At 37.4% G+C, this 16,337-nt stretch overlaps 1 protein-coding gene across 1 annotated transcript in view; it reads left to right on the forward strand.

The window, feature by feature from the left end:
* Positions 1-16,125, forward strand: part of LOC119256906 (ceruloplasmin-like) — a 30,498-nt gene extending 14,373 nt beyond the window's left edge. The window contains exons 12-18 of the mRNA XM_037524651.1: positions 1,931-2,138; positions 2,928-3,067; positions 5,165-5,293; positions 8,113-8,219; positions 9,627-9,828; positions 13,263-13,402; positions 15,967-16,125. Coding sequence (XP_037380548.1) covers positions 1,931-2,138; positions 2,928-3,067; positions 5,165-5,293; positions 8,113-8,219; positions 9,627-9,828; positions 13,263-13,402; positions 15,967-16,125 — 1,085 coding nt within the window. The remainder of the gene's footprint in view (positions 1-1,930; positions 2,139-2,927; positions 3,068-5,164; positions 5,294-8,112; positions 8,220-9,626; positions 9,829-13,262; positions 13,403-15,966) is intronic.
* The last annotated feature ends 212 nt before the right edge of the window (positions 16,126-16,337 follow it).

The raw sequence follows: 16,337 nt of genomic DNA on the forward strand, positions 1-16,337 counted from the left end.
TTTCATTCTATTTTTGCCTGAGTTTCTTACTCTTCTGTCCATTTGTTTCCTAGGTCTTCCTATTGCTGTTATTTTGCCTTACTCCTTTCTGTTTTCCTTTCTCTAGTCTTTGCTCCCCAGGTCAATGTCTTAACTTCAATGAGGTTGATTTCTGCTGGCAAATTTTTTTTTCGAAAGCATCCCATAGCAGAGAATTGTTGTGAGGGTCAGAAGTTTCCTCTCCCCTCTGAACCTAATTACTTCATTTTTCAAATGGGGAGTGTAATAATTTATAATCCACAAAAAGGAATAGACAATGATGAGATGAGGTAAATGTTAGTTTTTTTTTCTTGTCCTGAAGATTCACCTTCACCAAAAAAGAAAAAGTCCACCCTATCTTGACAAAAAACTACTGATGTTGATCAAATGCTGACCACACAATAAACTAGCTAATCTATAAATATCGTAGATTGGTATCTTAACTCTTTGTGATAACACAGAATCACTTGATTATGTTATCTATATTTCAAAATTTTTAATCTTACTTTTCAAACAAAATTTGTGATGAAGAGAAATTGGAGGAAAGAAGACAGAGCTTTTCTGTCACTTTTTCTTCTTTTCCATATGTACCCACTCAGTGGCAAGTTATTCCTTGTCCCTGCTACCTTCTTTCTTTTCTGATGTTTCCTTGGACTTTAAAAACTTTTGCCTGTTTTGTATGCTTTTTCCTAAACAATGTCAGCTCTAATAAACATGTGAAGGTACCTACTATGTGTCCAGCACTGTGCTACACAGATAGTTCATTTTATACAGATTCTGTTTTCCAAATCCTCTAAGTCTGAAGACTTTGCTTCCTCGTCAGCCTTTTTGGATCTTACCTCCACAGAAAGTAAAGGCAGATACAGAAATATGTACAGAGCTAAAAGAATACTAGTGTTGATGAAGGTAATGTTAGGAGCAGTGTCAGAACGTCATGGGCATAAAATCACCAAATTAAAGATAGAACCAGAATTTAGGAGGAATTCAGATGGTCTGAACCAGGCAGGAGTTGGCTCTTTTTTTTTTTTTTTTTTTTTTTTTTTTGCAGGGTGGGGTTGTATGTTTTGTTATTGTTATGGTGATTTGGTGATTTGTTTTTGTTGTGGACATTGTTTGGGTTAGTAACATATTAATCCGATTTCCTTCAATTTCTTTCACTACCCATGTTGCTACCACTCTAACCCAGGCCAGCCTCATCTCTCATGTATTACTTTAATAGTGTCCTGACAGGTCCCCTTCTTTCCACCTTTGCCCACTACAGTGTATTCTCAGCATAGTTGCTGGGTTTCCTGACAGCACTCATTGACTCAAAATCTCACAATGGATCTCCATGTCACTGATAAGAGCTACAGACTTTTCACTGGTCTACAGGAGTCCATAGGATCAGCCCTTTATCTCCCACATTTCTTGTGTCCCAGTCCTCTTGTCCATGCTCACTCTATAGCAAATCTAACATCTAGATCCATATCCACCTCTTGTGAGTTTTTGCCCAAATGTCACCATCCCATCAAGGCCTAACCCTGATCATCCTATAAAGTATTGCTCGTTGTTGCCTTAAGTGCCCCCCATACCCCTCCCCAAGAATTCTTAATCCTTCTTACACTGTTCTAACTTTTTTTCTTAATCCATAGCATTTTTCATCTATATAAAAGTTACCTACTATATTTGTTGTCTGTCTCTATAACACTCTGCAAATTTGAAGGGTGAAGATTTATAACAGTTTTGTTCTTTGATGTTTCCTAAAAATATGCTGGACATAAAGAAGATACCTAATAAATAACTGTCAAATTAATTAAAGAATTAATGGACTACCCTACCCTGTTTCCTTTGGGTAATTACATCATGTAGATACTTCACAGAGAAATAAAATCTGAAAGCAAAGCTTTAAACATTGTTTTCCTATTATTTCTAGGTGTTTTTGATGTGGTTTGTGTGACAACAGAGCATTATCAAAGAGGCATGAAGCATAAATACCAAGTAAGGCAGTGTATGGAGCCAAACCTTGATCAAACACAGTACCATGAAGAGAAAATTATTTATATTGCAGCTGAAGAAATTATGTGGGATTATTCTCCTAGTAGAAAGTGGGAAAAAGAACTGAAACATTTGCAAGGAAAGAAGTATGGCAATAACTTCCATCTCTAATTGGGAAGGGTTAATTCTGTAGTCTTCCACCCTTTCCTTTCAGTCTATAGTGTGTAGGGGCAAGAGGGAGTTATTCATTTGTGTTTGGTATGATACAGGTGTATGGTGTGCACGTGTGTGATGTATTTATGTGTGTGGTATGGATGTATACGTATGTGTATGGTGTATATTTATCTATGATAGGTGTATGTTATGCATGTGTGTGATGGGTGTGTGTATGGTGTGTATTTTGAACACATTCAATTAAAAATAACTTCAAAATGTGTGTGATATTTTAAATCACTCACAACTTCAAATTATTCAAGTATCAACATAAGTTCTGTTTCTTCCTGTAGCCTAACTTTTTGGATCCTATCTTCTTTATGTGTGGCAGCATATAATCTTAGCACTTGTACATATAATAAATATAACTCAACCACATTTGACATGTGCTATCAGTCAGATTTTCCTGTTGTCTTTGTTTCTGTCTATTCTTGTGGGAATCTCAAACTGAGGACACTGCTTTTTTCATTTTTTGTAGTCTCAAGTTTCCCTAAGCTATTTTAATTAATCATCATAGCTAAAATTTCACTCTAAAAACATGTTTCAAAGTACAAGTGAATATCAAATAATCTTACCAAAATTAATAGTACTTGCCAAGAAACTATTTTACAAGGTAATAGCCTCTAGATAAAATAAATTGTATTAATTCATTAAGTTTTTCATATGAGAAGTTTTCTAATGATTAAATGAATGTGTGTGTTTTTGTTTTTGTTTTCTTAAAGTGAAACAAACATATATGTGGATAGAATTGGAACATATCTTGGGTCCAAATACAAGAAAGTTGTATATCGCCAGTATGATGATATCACATTCACGAATCAAACAAAAAGAAAGGAAGATGAAAAACATCTGGATATATTAGGTATTGATATTTTATCTGACTGGTTTTGAGGGTTTTCTTGTCCTTAATCACAGAAATTTCTACATATATAGGGATATTGTCAACCTCCACCTTGACAGAGCAAAGTGCCTATGATTCTAAATCTAATTTGTTTGCTGATAGATGCCTTTTTTTTTAAGATTTATTTATTTATTTATAAAAGCACTGGGTACAGTCAGAAACGCGGGAGGGTGAGAGAATTCACCAGAGCCACAGTGGGGAACAGAACAGGGAAACTGACAAAATACACTGCTAAGGGGAGCAGCGGGCACGGCATGAGAGGTCTGCATGCCATGTGAGACCCTCGCCGGCCCGCTGGGAATCAAACCGGCATTGCAGAGGCTGCGGGCAGCCTCTCAGCCCAGCGCTGAACCACTGTGCCACCAGGGAGGCCATGATAGATGCTTTTAGTAGGAAAAAAATTAATTCAAGTGTTTTCTCATGAACAGTAAAGGAACCACTGAAGATTAATGTGGTCAGTTTCATATTGCCTCATTTCTTACCCTCAGAATCCAGGAATTATAGAAGGGCCTTAGATGTAGCACTTAGAGATGATTTCACTGAAGTTAAAAAGATGCTCAGAAACCATACTATAGTGAGGAGGGAGAATTCTTTGCTTAAGTGTAAGTAGTTAATTCAAAACAGTGTTAAGATTTAATTTCATCTTCTAAGCAAAAGTGAGGATAATTAAAGTCCTTTCTTCCACCCTTGATAGATCAGTTAGGAAACCCAGAATTACCCAAACACCAACATGTATTACTCCATAAGTCACAAAGCATTTTGCCAGTCACATAACATTTTTATAGGCTCAGTTTTTCTTTGGGTCCTCCTATCTGTTTGTCTGTTGGAGGTCATTTTCTGATGGGGAACACTGGCCAGATGGATGTACATGGTAATGAGAAAGAAGTTTTACTTTTCATGGCTCTTCTAAGCTTGTCCCTTTGTGATCTCCACAGGGAAGACTGTGCTTTCCAAATCTCACTGTCACTGGGAGGCCCCTTGTCTTTAGTAACAGCAGGCTGTTTGTTTTCTCTGGGATTCTGCCCAAATATACTAAAATAAATAAGCTAAGATAACAGTCTAGATTCTATTATTATTCCTATCTAAACAAAAAACACTTTATGCTAAAGAACAGATTTTGAGAAGGTAGATAGCCAAGGGAGCAGGAGGTGCTGTTCTTTAGCTAGTACATAGCGTCTGCCAGGTATCTTCAAGGCCCTGATTTTAGTAATTACCCAGCACAACTTGGAGGAAAATATTTGCTTAATTTGAGAATTTTTAGAGCCACTGGCAGAATTTTTAGAGCCACTGAACCAATAGGGCATTTAAGGGCCTCCCCTGGTGGCGAAGGCGGTTGAGCGCCTCACTGTGAAGCTGTCCGCAGCCTCTGCAGTGCCGGTTCAATCCCAGCCGGCCAGCGAGGGTACCACATGGCGCAGCACACCTCTCCCGTCTCGCCCGCTGCTCCCCTCAGCAGTGTATTTCGTCAGTCTGTCTGTTCTGTTCCCCTCTCTGTCTCTGGTGAATCCTCTCACCCTCCTGCACATCTGGCCTGTACCCCGGCTCTTGTATAAATAAATAAATAAATCTTTAAAAAAAAATAGGGCATTTAAAATAAAATTTATCCCAATTTTTGGTCTGGGACAGAAAGAGAGAGAGAATAACATAAAAGAGTCGTCATTTTGTGAGAGAGAAAATCACTCTGGGGCAATAAAAAGGGTCTGCAGCTCTATTACTCCTCCACTAAGGTGGAGGGGTAAGATAAAAGGCAGAAATGATGACATTGGTCAAGAAAGAAAATGAAGCTTTCAATTTCTAGGGTGTGTTTTCATAGACATTCACTGATGCTCATCACTGTGCACTAAATATGGAGCTTATAAACACTCTAGATTGCTGAAAATTTCCAAGCAAAACCATGTTTCATAAATTATCAATGGCCCACTTGTTAAACTGCTTGTGTTTCTTTTGGCTGCGTGCTCAGGAAAAGGGTAAGTCAGTGAATAAATATTTAAGAAGACAGATGACTCAGAATTTAAAATAAATAACAATTATTCACACATTTTCCTTTTTTTCCCCTAGGTCCTTTAATATTTCTCAGCCCTGGTCAAAAACTTCAAATTATCTTTAAAAATAAAGCCTCACGGCCATATTCTATTCATGCTCATGGAGTGAAAACGAACTATTCAACTGTTACTCCAACACAACCAGGTAACTGCATTTGGAAGGGGAAAAAAAATCCAAAGATTTTATGCAGGATTATAGGGTTAATGTTCTTTTTTAAGTACAGGAGTAATTCCACATGAGCAAGATAAGTGCACTATAGTTAAGAACCACCTGGGGCCTCCCCTATAGTTAAGAACCACCTGGGGCCTCCCCGGTGGCGCAGCTGTTGAACTGCAAAGCTGCCCGCAGCCTCTGCAGTGCCAGATCAATCCCCGGCCACCCGGAGAGGGTCCCACATGGCGCGCAGGCCTCTCCTGTTGAGCTCGCTGCTCCCCCTCAGCAGTCTGTTTCCTCAGCTGCCTGTTCTGCTTTCCGCTCTGGCTCTGGTGAATTTTTTCACTCACCCACGCTTCTAACTGTACCCAGTCCTTGTATAAGTAAATAAATAAATCTTAAAAAAAAAAAAAAAAAGAACCACCTGCAAGAATAGTTCGGCAGAGGAGTTCCTTTTGCAAGTACGTGTTTGCTTCCAAGTGGGACACCATGGGCAAAACTCCCCCATATGCACAATTTCTCTTCTAGGGTAACCACGCTGTCTCTTCGACTGCCAGATATTTTTATGCTATAGCTAATCTCTCCAATTCAAGTGCTAAAGTAGGAATTGAGTACAAGATGCAGTGTATGAGGGAGAGGGCAGGGAGCGAGTTGAGCCACTAAGTAGTAGTGATAAATCTCAAAAATTGACATTTCTATGTCATTGCCTCTATATACATGCCATTCAGCATATCAACCCAGAAAAAATAAGTACATTTTAATATAAATTTATAAATCCACAGGAAGCAGAATTTGAGATGAAGATTTGTGTGCAGATACTGCTCTTGGCCTCTCAACTATGGAAAGGGAGAAAGAAGAAGAATTCGGTAGAGGGGAAAGTTTAACAAAGATGCAGTCTCAATAGACAGCACAGCCAACTCTAGAAGTATTTCTGAAGATATAGTGACCCTTAGCTGTCCTGAGTTAGGGTTAGAAAGCTGAACATTTATGTCCCTGCATTGGTCATTGGATGCAGGCATGGGTAATGTGACTCTAAAGGGAGTTGAATCCCAGGAAATTGAATAACTATAAGAAAGTGAAAATCAACAAAAATTATGAACCAGAGACACTTTTTGTGGGGTGGGGGGAGGGAGGGGAGGGATTGGGGTCAGAATGGAGGGGTTGAAATTGTATGGGGAATATAAAAATAAAATTTATTATTAAAAAAAAATCAGAAAAAAAAATAAATAAAGGGAGTTGAAGCCTAGCAGAGAAACATATTTTTCATTTTTAAAGGGGTTTTGAGAGGACTTCCAGAATGTTCATCATAGATCTCACCAAACAAGTTGTTCTTGTTAAAGCTACCAAAGAAAGCCAAATTAAAGCTACCAAAGAAAGCCAAATTCAGGTCTGTGGGGCAGAGATAGTAAAGATAGACCTTGCAGGTGGATGAAATACTACTTCTTTTTGATTCTAAAAATAGGTAGTCCTAAGGTGGTACCAACATGAAACTCCAGTCAAGAAAATTAGTTTGCAAGTGAGCACCCTTGTTCTGATTAGTCAAGAAAGGAGCACTTACAATCATTTCTCATACACTTGTGAGTACAGTAAGTCTACACTAATATCTTTGATAGGTTCTTGAAACTGACTTTAAGTAAACTGATATATATTGAAATTTATTTTACCAGAAGCTAACTGATATCAACAAGAATTATGTACCCATAGCATATGTCAGGTCACAAAAATAGCACCAAACTTCTAATTAGAAACCCAAACACTTGTAATATTAAACAATAATTTGTATTCATTCTTGTATTCAAACATGTTCTGGCAGCTTAGGGCAAGGTGGAATCCATCCTGGATGCCCTTCCATGGCACGGGGTGCCACACACACCTACACTCACTGGGACAGTTGAGATACACAGTGGACTTCACGTGCATGTCTTTGGGGTATAGTGGGAAAATCCAGAGAAAATCCACACGTGGGGAGAAAACATAACTCCATATGTACAGTGGCCCTGGCTTGGAATCTTCCTTTTTCCTCATCAGTGTTGTAAGGAAAGGATGTTATTTGAAGATTGCTGGATCTGTTGTGCCTTAGGCACTGTATGATATGCTGAGGAAGGTTTTCACTAAGTAGATTGTTAAAGATTTGGAAGCAAGGAGATTGGGGATGGAGTTGGTTAGTCAGGTTCTTAGAAAAATTAAATGAAGCCTGTGGAAGTGGGCAATATATGGATATGCAGCAGTCATGTAGGGTAGGAGGGGTCATATGCCAAAAGAATTTTCCTACAACAAGAAAACATAGGATTCAGATTCAGTAAGGATAATACAAACAACTTTGGGGACAGGGAGGAGTCATATGTGGCTTACAATTCGGAAGGTTCGGAACTGGAATTAAAAACATATGTCACTTTTCGAAGTCAATAAATATTTGTTGAACAAAAGAATTAAATAGCTAATGGTTGACATTTTTTCTATGGCAGATTCACTATCAGGTTTTGATCCAGTAACCCTAAGAACATAATAGCCAGTGTTGATAGTGACATCATCCTTGCTTTGTGGCTTGGGTGATGCAACAGGAAGACCTTCATTCACACCATCTCATCTAATCCCTAACTCCTCATTTTATGTGCATGAAAATAAAATTTCAGAAAATGTAAACACATTGACTAAGATGACAATGTTATGAGTAGTAGAGCCAGAAGTGAAAGTTATGATATACTGTCTAGTATTTGTATAGACTTAGGATTTGCTCAATATCTGTTTCTCCATAAACATGTTTGGTTTTAAACTTTCTATTTTAAATATACTGTAATTTCCAATTTTAGGAGAGATACAAACATACATTTGGCAGATTCCTGAAAGAACTGGTCCTACCTCAAAAGACTTTGAGTGTATCCCTTGGTTTTACTATTCAACTGTGGATGTGGTTAAGGTAAACTTTCAAACAAATCAATTCTTCTCTTAATGCCTACTAGAAATTATAATAGAAAAATTTATTTTTTAAGTAATCTTAGTACTCAGTGCTATGATTTTTATTAATAACCTAAATTGTGGCGCAGCGGTTGAGCGCTGGTATGGGAGGTGCCCGCAGCCTCTGCAGCACTAGTTCGATCCCCGGCCACCGGAGAAGGTCCCACCAAAAAAAAAAAAAAACTAAATTGTGCTTAGTTTTTATTCCTTCACTTGTTTGCATTTTTTGTGAGCAAAATAAATTACTACATTATGATACTAAGATTTATGATATTTTCCAATATGCCACTGTGAATTCGAAAACATACAGAATTATATGATGACAGCCTTATCTTTATTGCATTGAATAGGATTTGAATTGCAGAAAACCAAATGAAGACATGTATTGCTTAATGACATTTCCATCAATAATGGTGTCCCCAATAGGTATTACCCAATAGGTATTACCATATAACCAAGATGTATAGAAGGCTATACCCTCTTAGTTTCTGTTATTATAGTCTAAGATGTTCACATGATGATGAAAACACCTAGCAGCACACTTCTCAGAGTTGTTATTGACCAGCACATGATTAACCAATACACATCCTCCCATATAACTTAAATCACTTCTAGATTACTTACAATACCTAATATTATGCAAATATTTGTCCTATTGGACAAGGACAAGTCTGTAAAAGTTCAGTATAGAGATAAACATCTTAACCTCACTACAAAGTACATATTTTCAGGCAGAACCTTCAAATATGTACAACTGACTGCACAGAGTTTAAAAATTCCATGATAAACAACAAATTTATGCTAACATATTTCATATTACACATATTTTTTTAACTGTTAACTCTAAGGTTCCAACATTCAACAACATCAACAAAAAGTTCCCTCTTTGAACTTTTAGTTATTTTGGCCCACTCTGCCTGGAACAAGAATCTATACAGACGTTCAATTCCCAAGCAAATTGAGTGTAAACAAATCAAGGTTCCCAGCTAAAAGTGGCTGTGAGGGCAGAGGTATCTCAGGGGAAATGATCTGAGGCCTTTAGAGTTCTCTGCCAACAACTCCAAGGAATTCTAATTATAAGCAAAGTTATGTTTTTTTATTTAAAAAACAGAACTTCCTTCACTGAGGAAAGTATATAAAATCCATTTCAAGAGTTTATTGTTCTCTTTAGACTTCATCTCAAAAGAATGAGATGACATTTTTTCCTCAGTCAAGGATGTAGCATGTAAAGCAATTTGTGGCTTACTCTCAGACTTCGAATCCTAATAACTAAAACCTCAGGATTTGACAAGACTTGATTCCACCCATTTTATTGATTCGGAAAAATGTTCAGTAGTGGCACAGGTAGTAACCTGCTTTGCTTCCTCAGGACCTTAACAGTGGACTGGTAGGCACCTTGGTTGTGTGTCACAAAAACACCAAAGCCAGCATAGTTCACCGTGTTCTTCTGTTCATGATTTTTAATGAGAATGAATCCTGGTACTTGGAGGAAAACATCAAAACGTATTCTCTAGAACCAGAACAAGTGGACAAGAATGATGATAATTTTGAGCAGAGCAACCAAATGCACGGTAATATCCACTAACTAATTCACCAACTGTAATCTGTGGGACGTTTCACACAAAGGGAGCAGATGAAGGTTCATGTTTGTTAAGTTCAGTACAAGATACAGAGCACTCTCACGAAGAGCTGTGGTGTAGATAGCGTGTGCCAGGGGTTAGCATGTGCCAGGCCTGATAATGAAGAATTTAGTGTTGTAAATCATATGATCTCTGCCATAAGCTATAATTGATTATCCCACGGTGGTACAAAAGAACACAGTGATAAAATATAAACAAATGGAAGTGAGTGTGAGATAATAAAACTTCATTTATGGACCCTGAAATGTTTATTTCATATATATACATATATATGTATGTGAAATATACTTCTCTGGTGTCAACTTTGGGTTGGTCTGCTATAGTTGGAAGTGTTGTTATATGTGAGTCCTTCCCACTGCTCTGGGTATTTACTTGATGGTGACACAACTACTGAGGTTTTGAAGGATTTGAGATAGTAGTAGTACCTCCCCTGAAACACTTTCAGGCCTGGTTCTGGTGGCTGGAAGTTTACTGAAGATCCCTGATATAGCATGAGGCCCTATGGGGCAAGGGCTGGGAACATGTCTGCTCCCAAAGCACTGTTGGCTGAACTTTGAATGGGATGTACTTCCCAGGTGTAGTTGTGGGTGCTCAGTGAATGGTAGGTACTGAACAGCCAGGATTGTGTTGTATGTCTGTGGTTTGTATATATTGATGATGATGTCTTTCTTATTTATCGATTCCTCAATCATTGATAGAATCCATCTCTATATCCTCTTAACCTTTTTTAGCTGGAAGTCCAGTTTATCAGATATAAGCGTGGTTTTCCCTGCTTTTTGTTGGGTCCTATTTTTTGTAGGAATTTTTTCCCCCAACCTTTTACTTTGAGTCTATGTTTATTTTTAGAGTTCATGTGGGTACCTGGAGACAAACTCAGTGAAAATTGGGTTTTGGTTTTTGATCCAACAGCCACTCTGTGCCATTTGATTGATAAACTTTACCACTTCCACTTGGGGTGTCTATTGCTATATAAGAATTTGTTTTGCCGTTTTTTCTTTAGTTTTCTGGTTCAACCTATTTCCTTGTTCAGTTTTTGTGGATTTTCTTCTCTTTGATTTATATAGGAGAACCCCTTTCTATGTTTCTTTTGCCCAGCTTTCATTCGTCCTTTATTTCTCTCTCATATCTGAAGGACACTCTTACAGGATATGTATTTTTGGCTGACAATTTTCATCCCTAATTTTTTTGAATATGTCTTTCCATTCTTCCTTTACCTATAGTATTTCCTCTAAGCCTAATGTCAACCTAAAAGGATTCTTTTATAGGCTACCTGTTTCTTTTCCCTAGATACTTTCATTTTCTTTCTTTGTCTTGAACTACTGATTGTTTCCTGACTATGTGTCTTGGTATAGGTCTCTACATTTAGATCACCAGGTATTCTTTTAACTCCATGCTCTTGTGTATTTATTTTGTTCCCCAGGTTTGGAAACTTTCCTCTATTATTTTTTTGAGTAAGTTCTCTGTTTCCATCTCTCACTTTCCCCTTCTGGAATACTCATTATCCTTATGCTGCCTTCCATAATGAAGTCAGGTAGGACAGAGTGTTTTGCTTCAGATTTCGTTTTCTTTTACCACCTGTGTCTCTTTGCATTATGATCCTCAAGGTCACTAATTTGGTCCTCTATTTGGTCCAATCTGCTCCCTTAGCTTTCTGCAGAATTTTTCATCTCCTCTATTTGTCTTCCTACATCCCACAACTCCTTTATTTTCTTGTTTAAATTGTCACTTTCTAATTTTGTTTCATTAAATATATTTCAGTGTCATTTGTTTTTCCTGAATTTTTTCTATTTTCTTCCATTTATTTGTTTTTCTATATTAAGGCAATTTTGAACTCTAACAGGAAGATAAGATCTTCCATATCTTTGTGGTTGAACTCTGGAGAATTGATGACATACTCCTTTAAGGTCTCAAGTTAGTGTGTGTTTGGCGGTTTTGTACTCCCATTTTGCTGTATTCTATTTTTTCCACAGGAGTTCAATTTCTCCTGCAGTAGCAAATTGGAAGCTTCAGGGTAAATCCAATTCTGATTCCACACACTGACCACCAGCAATCATGATTCCCTTTGTTCTCAAACTCCATGCACTGTACTTTCTCATAGTCTCCAACTATATACTTTGGGTGTGTACCTAAGCATTATAAAGCCCTTATTTATCAGGAATTTCCTGATAAAAAGGTTATACATGATAAGCCCAGAATCACTGTACTCTTCCACTATTCAGCAAAAAAGACACCAGTTCCAGGCATGTATTTTATTGCCTTCCCAAGGTAGGCACATAAAAACTATACTGAGTAAGTTGAGTGTACTGTGGCCATTTTCTGTTTCTTTCTATTCATTTTAGGTGTGGACTGGAGGTCACATGTTATAGAGGTTGGGGAAAAGCAGTTGTTTACTCAGTTTTTCCAAAGCCCTTGGTCTAGAAGTCTCCTGGCAAAAATGCTACTCTCAATATGTCAGAAGAAGCTTCACTCTCCCTCCGCTGTCTAGCAAAGCAGGTGCCAGAAATAGCATCAGTTCCAGATCTGTGCATTTTTTGACACCCCAAGGTGAACATAAAAAAAAAATGCTGGGCAGACTAACTTCACTGTGGACATTCGCAGTTTCTTTCTATACACTCTCACTGAGAAGTTTGCACTTTCCTTTTCAGGCCAGGGCCAAGACAGAGCCTGGGGGAAGTGGTAGGGAAAGGGTAGGTTTCCCTGGTGAACTGGCACCATTCTTGACTTAAATTGTTTCTGGCTCTCCTTGCTAAAATTCTAGTCCTCAAATCTCCAGCTCCATTCCTCTAATCTCCATGCTCTCTCCAGATTCTTATTCTCAATATCCTTGAAGGAAGTGATGACTCAAGGATACCGTTTTCATCCACCATCTTCCTGAATTTTTTCTTCCAATTGGCTTTTGGAAACTACACCTTTAGAGGATTTGTGGAAAGGAGAGATAAGAGATCTGGGCCACAGGCAAATGGCCATCCCATTCATACCAGTGATAGATCATGAAAGAATGACTTAGGCAGTTCATTGGAAACACATACTCTTAATATTTTAAGCATCTTGTGGTAATATCAAATATATACATATTATGTATCCACCAAAGTAAGTGTCCTGAATTGTAAAATTGTGTAGTGCAATTCAATTATGTTAAAGCAAAATCATTGCCTTACTTCCTTAGGCAAGAAAAACTCTAGAATTAGACACCTCCATGAATGATGGCTTGGTCTATTTTAACAGCTTCCTTAGACTGGCTTTTAAATCCTTATGAGATCTGAAAACATCCATGGTACTTTCTATAAGGTGCTTTAAAAAAAAAAACACATTATTTCAAACTATTGTTGAATTTAATAAACGGTTCCCTCCACCTTACCCCACAGCAATTAATGGAAGAATGTTTGGAAATAACCAAGGTCTGATGGTGCATGTTGGCGATGAAGTGAATTGGTATCTTATGAGCATGGGGAGTGAAATTGACTTGCATACAGTTCATTTTCATGGCCACAGCTTTGAATACATGGTAAGACCCCTGAGAATCTCTGTTTAATGTGGTAGACTGTAAACAAGTTACTGGAGCAATACAGTAAGATAACAGGACTGTAAAAGAAATGACCAAGCCAGACCTGAAGTTCAATACATACTATCTATAATCTATCAGGTACTAGTAAGTAATTATACTTTTAATCTCTTGTATCCTATGGGCATTCAACAAATGTTTGTGAGTGCATGAAATACATTTCTTACTCTAACCTGATGTTACTAAATAAATAATTAAGACTTCTTTAGTTTCACACTTTCTTTTTAAGGTAAAAATTTGTTTTATTTTGTAGTGTTTATTGAGGTAATATTGAATTACAACATTATATGTATTTTAGGATCTGGGTTCATACCTCTACAAAAATAAATTATATCACCTTGCCCACCACCACATCAATAACCATATCTTCTTTATCCACTCATCTGTCTCTGGGTGCTTAGGTTGTTTCCACAGTTTTGTTATTAAAAAAGGTACTGCCTAGGATTCATATATATCCCTTTGAATTTGTATTTTTGTATTCTTCGGGGAGACACCTAGGAAAAGGACTGCTTGATCATACAGTAGATCTATTTTTATGTTTTAAAAAATCTTCATACTACTTCCTATAGAAACTATACCAGTATATTGATACATTCCCACCAACTATGCACAAGGGTTTCTTTTTCTCCAAACCCTTGGCAGCATATGTTGTTTCTGATCTTATTGATAATCGGCTATTCTCACAGGTGTGTGAGGTGGTATCTCATGTGGTTTTGATTTGCATTTTGCAGATAATAAGTGATGATGAGTATTTTTTTCATGTGCCTGTTGACCAGCTGTATGTCTTTTTTGGAGAAATGTCAATATTGCTATTCTACCCATTATATCCATAGCTTCCTTAATGCTCAGAGCCCATCTCAGAAATAAGTTAGTGTGCACAATTTGATTAATACTAGAAGAATGCCTCCTCTGTAAACCACTTTGATTTTGAAAGATGAAACCCTAGGGTCTGGCTGGAACAAATTAGAAAGAGTAAAGAGAGATAAATTGTTCTACCTAATAAAAGAGGAGTTGTTTGGAGGGGTAGGATTGGAGAGTACAGCTCAAGATGGGTCCAGAAATATTTGAAGAGAGAAGAGATGTCAAGAAAATCTGGAGAGAATTCTTTCTTATGCTTTAATGAACCATTATATTCCTCCTAAATCTTCCTATATAAAAGACTATTTCATTTTACAGAATCTTACATAATAAAGTTGACAAAATTGTATCATGAACTTCACCAACCAGTCCCATTTGCTGTTCAGCCTCCTGTCTTCAATTATCTCTCTACCAGGAATCACTGAGAACCTCTAACTCTCCTGCCTTTTACTCTCACCCTCAGGAAGGCTTTCTTTTCATTCTTCCTCTCCAGATTTTGACAGGTCTTCTCTCCTCAAATATTTCTGGACCCCACTTGAGCTATACTTTTCAATCCTACCCCTCCAAACACCTCTCATTCTATTAGGTAGAGCAATTTATCTCCCTTTACTCTTCCTAATTCATCCCAGCCAGATCCTAGGGTTTCATCTTCAAAATCAATACTGAAGAGGTATTTTAGACCGTAGGTTCTCTGCTAAAGAGAGAACTGAGCCACTGAGGGATTCAGTTCTAAGCCCCCACCCCCAAAAAAGCAGATAGATGTAGCTCATGAGCCAATAATCCTTCTCCTTCCTGTAACCAGCAGTCTTCTTGATTAGTTACATCACAAGAAGTCACAACACCAGGAACTCTAGTGAGAAATATTTTAGTTAAAGCCTTTGGGATTTTTGAAAACTGAAATTAGTGCTCTAACCCTCAGGTTCTTCTACATGAGATTCTGATAGGGTATCCAACACCAATCTTGACACAAGTACCCCCTTTTAAAGTGAAATGTTTCAAACATGGATGGAGCTGGAAGGGGTCGTTATGCTCTGTGAAATAAGTCAGAAGGAAAAAGGAAAATATCAGATGGTTTCACTTATACGAGGAATATAGGGGAACCAAACAAGAGATCGGGGGAAAAAAAGACAGAACTAGCAGGCAAACTAGAAAGTGTAGACATTCAACAGGAGAGGGGGAGGGAGAGGGATTAAAACAGGGGCGGGAAGAGCACAAGAGACTATGGTGATATTTCACAGGTGACTCGGTGGTGGGAATTTTATGGGGACTATACCTCAGAGGAGAAATCAAACATAGTATAAAAAAAATGATGTAATATATATACTATGTATATACTATATATACTATATATATACTATATATAGTATATACTATACTATATATATACTGTATATACTATATATACATTATATTTAAAAAATTTAAAAATAAAGTGAAATGTTTCCCTGTGGCCTATCATTGTGAAGGTCTGGGACTTGCTTCTCTATGAAACTCAATTCTGTTCACATAAAGGCTCAAGGGCACCTAAATTTTTCTAATTGTCATCCAGCAAAGCATATTAGAATTGCAGAGTTATAACAAATGGTAAGATGTGTAAGTGACTGATGCCCTTTATAAGCCAATTAATGGTGTTTTGTCTCCTTTTTAAGGCTTCAGGACTGTATCGCTCTGATGTTTATGACCTTCCTCCTGGGGTCTATCAAACTGTAAAAATGTATCCAAGAGATGTTGGAACCTGGTTATTTCATTGTCATGTTGATGATCACATTGATGCTGGAATGGAAAGCACATACTGTGTAACTGAATGAAAGGGTAAGAGCCATTAAACCAACTAATTTTTTAATAGATCAATGTTTATGTAAGGTTATATTGACCCCTGAACACTTACATGACATCACACACTACTCATTCATTCCAAGATGATTGTTTTGAGTTGAAGAAACTCTAGTTTTACTTTTATTATCAAATTTAGGCAATAGTTTCTGCTCTGATAAATGATACTCTAGAATTTCCAGATTCA

Source organism: Talpa occidentalis, unplaced genomic scaffold, assembly GCF_014898055.3.
Source record: "Talpa occidentalis isolate TD23 unplaced genomic scaffold, MPIMG_talOcc4v2.1 talOcc4.4, whole genome shotgun sequence".
Lineage (NCBI taxonomy): Eukaryota > Metazoa > Chordata > Mammalia > Eulipotyphla > Talpidae > Talpa > Talpa occidentalis.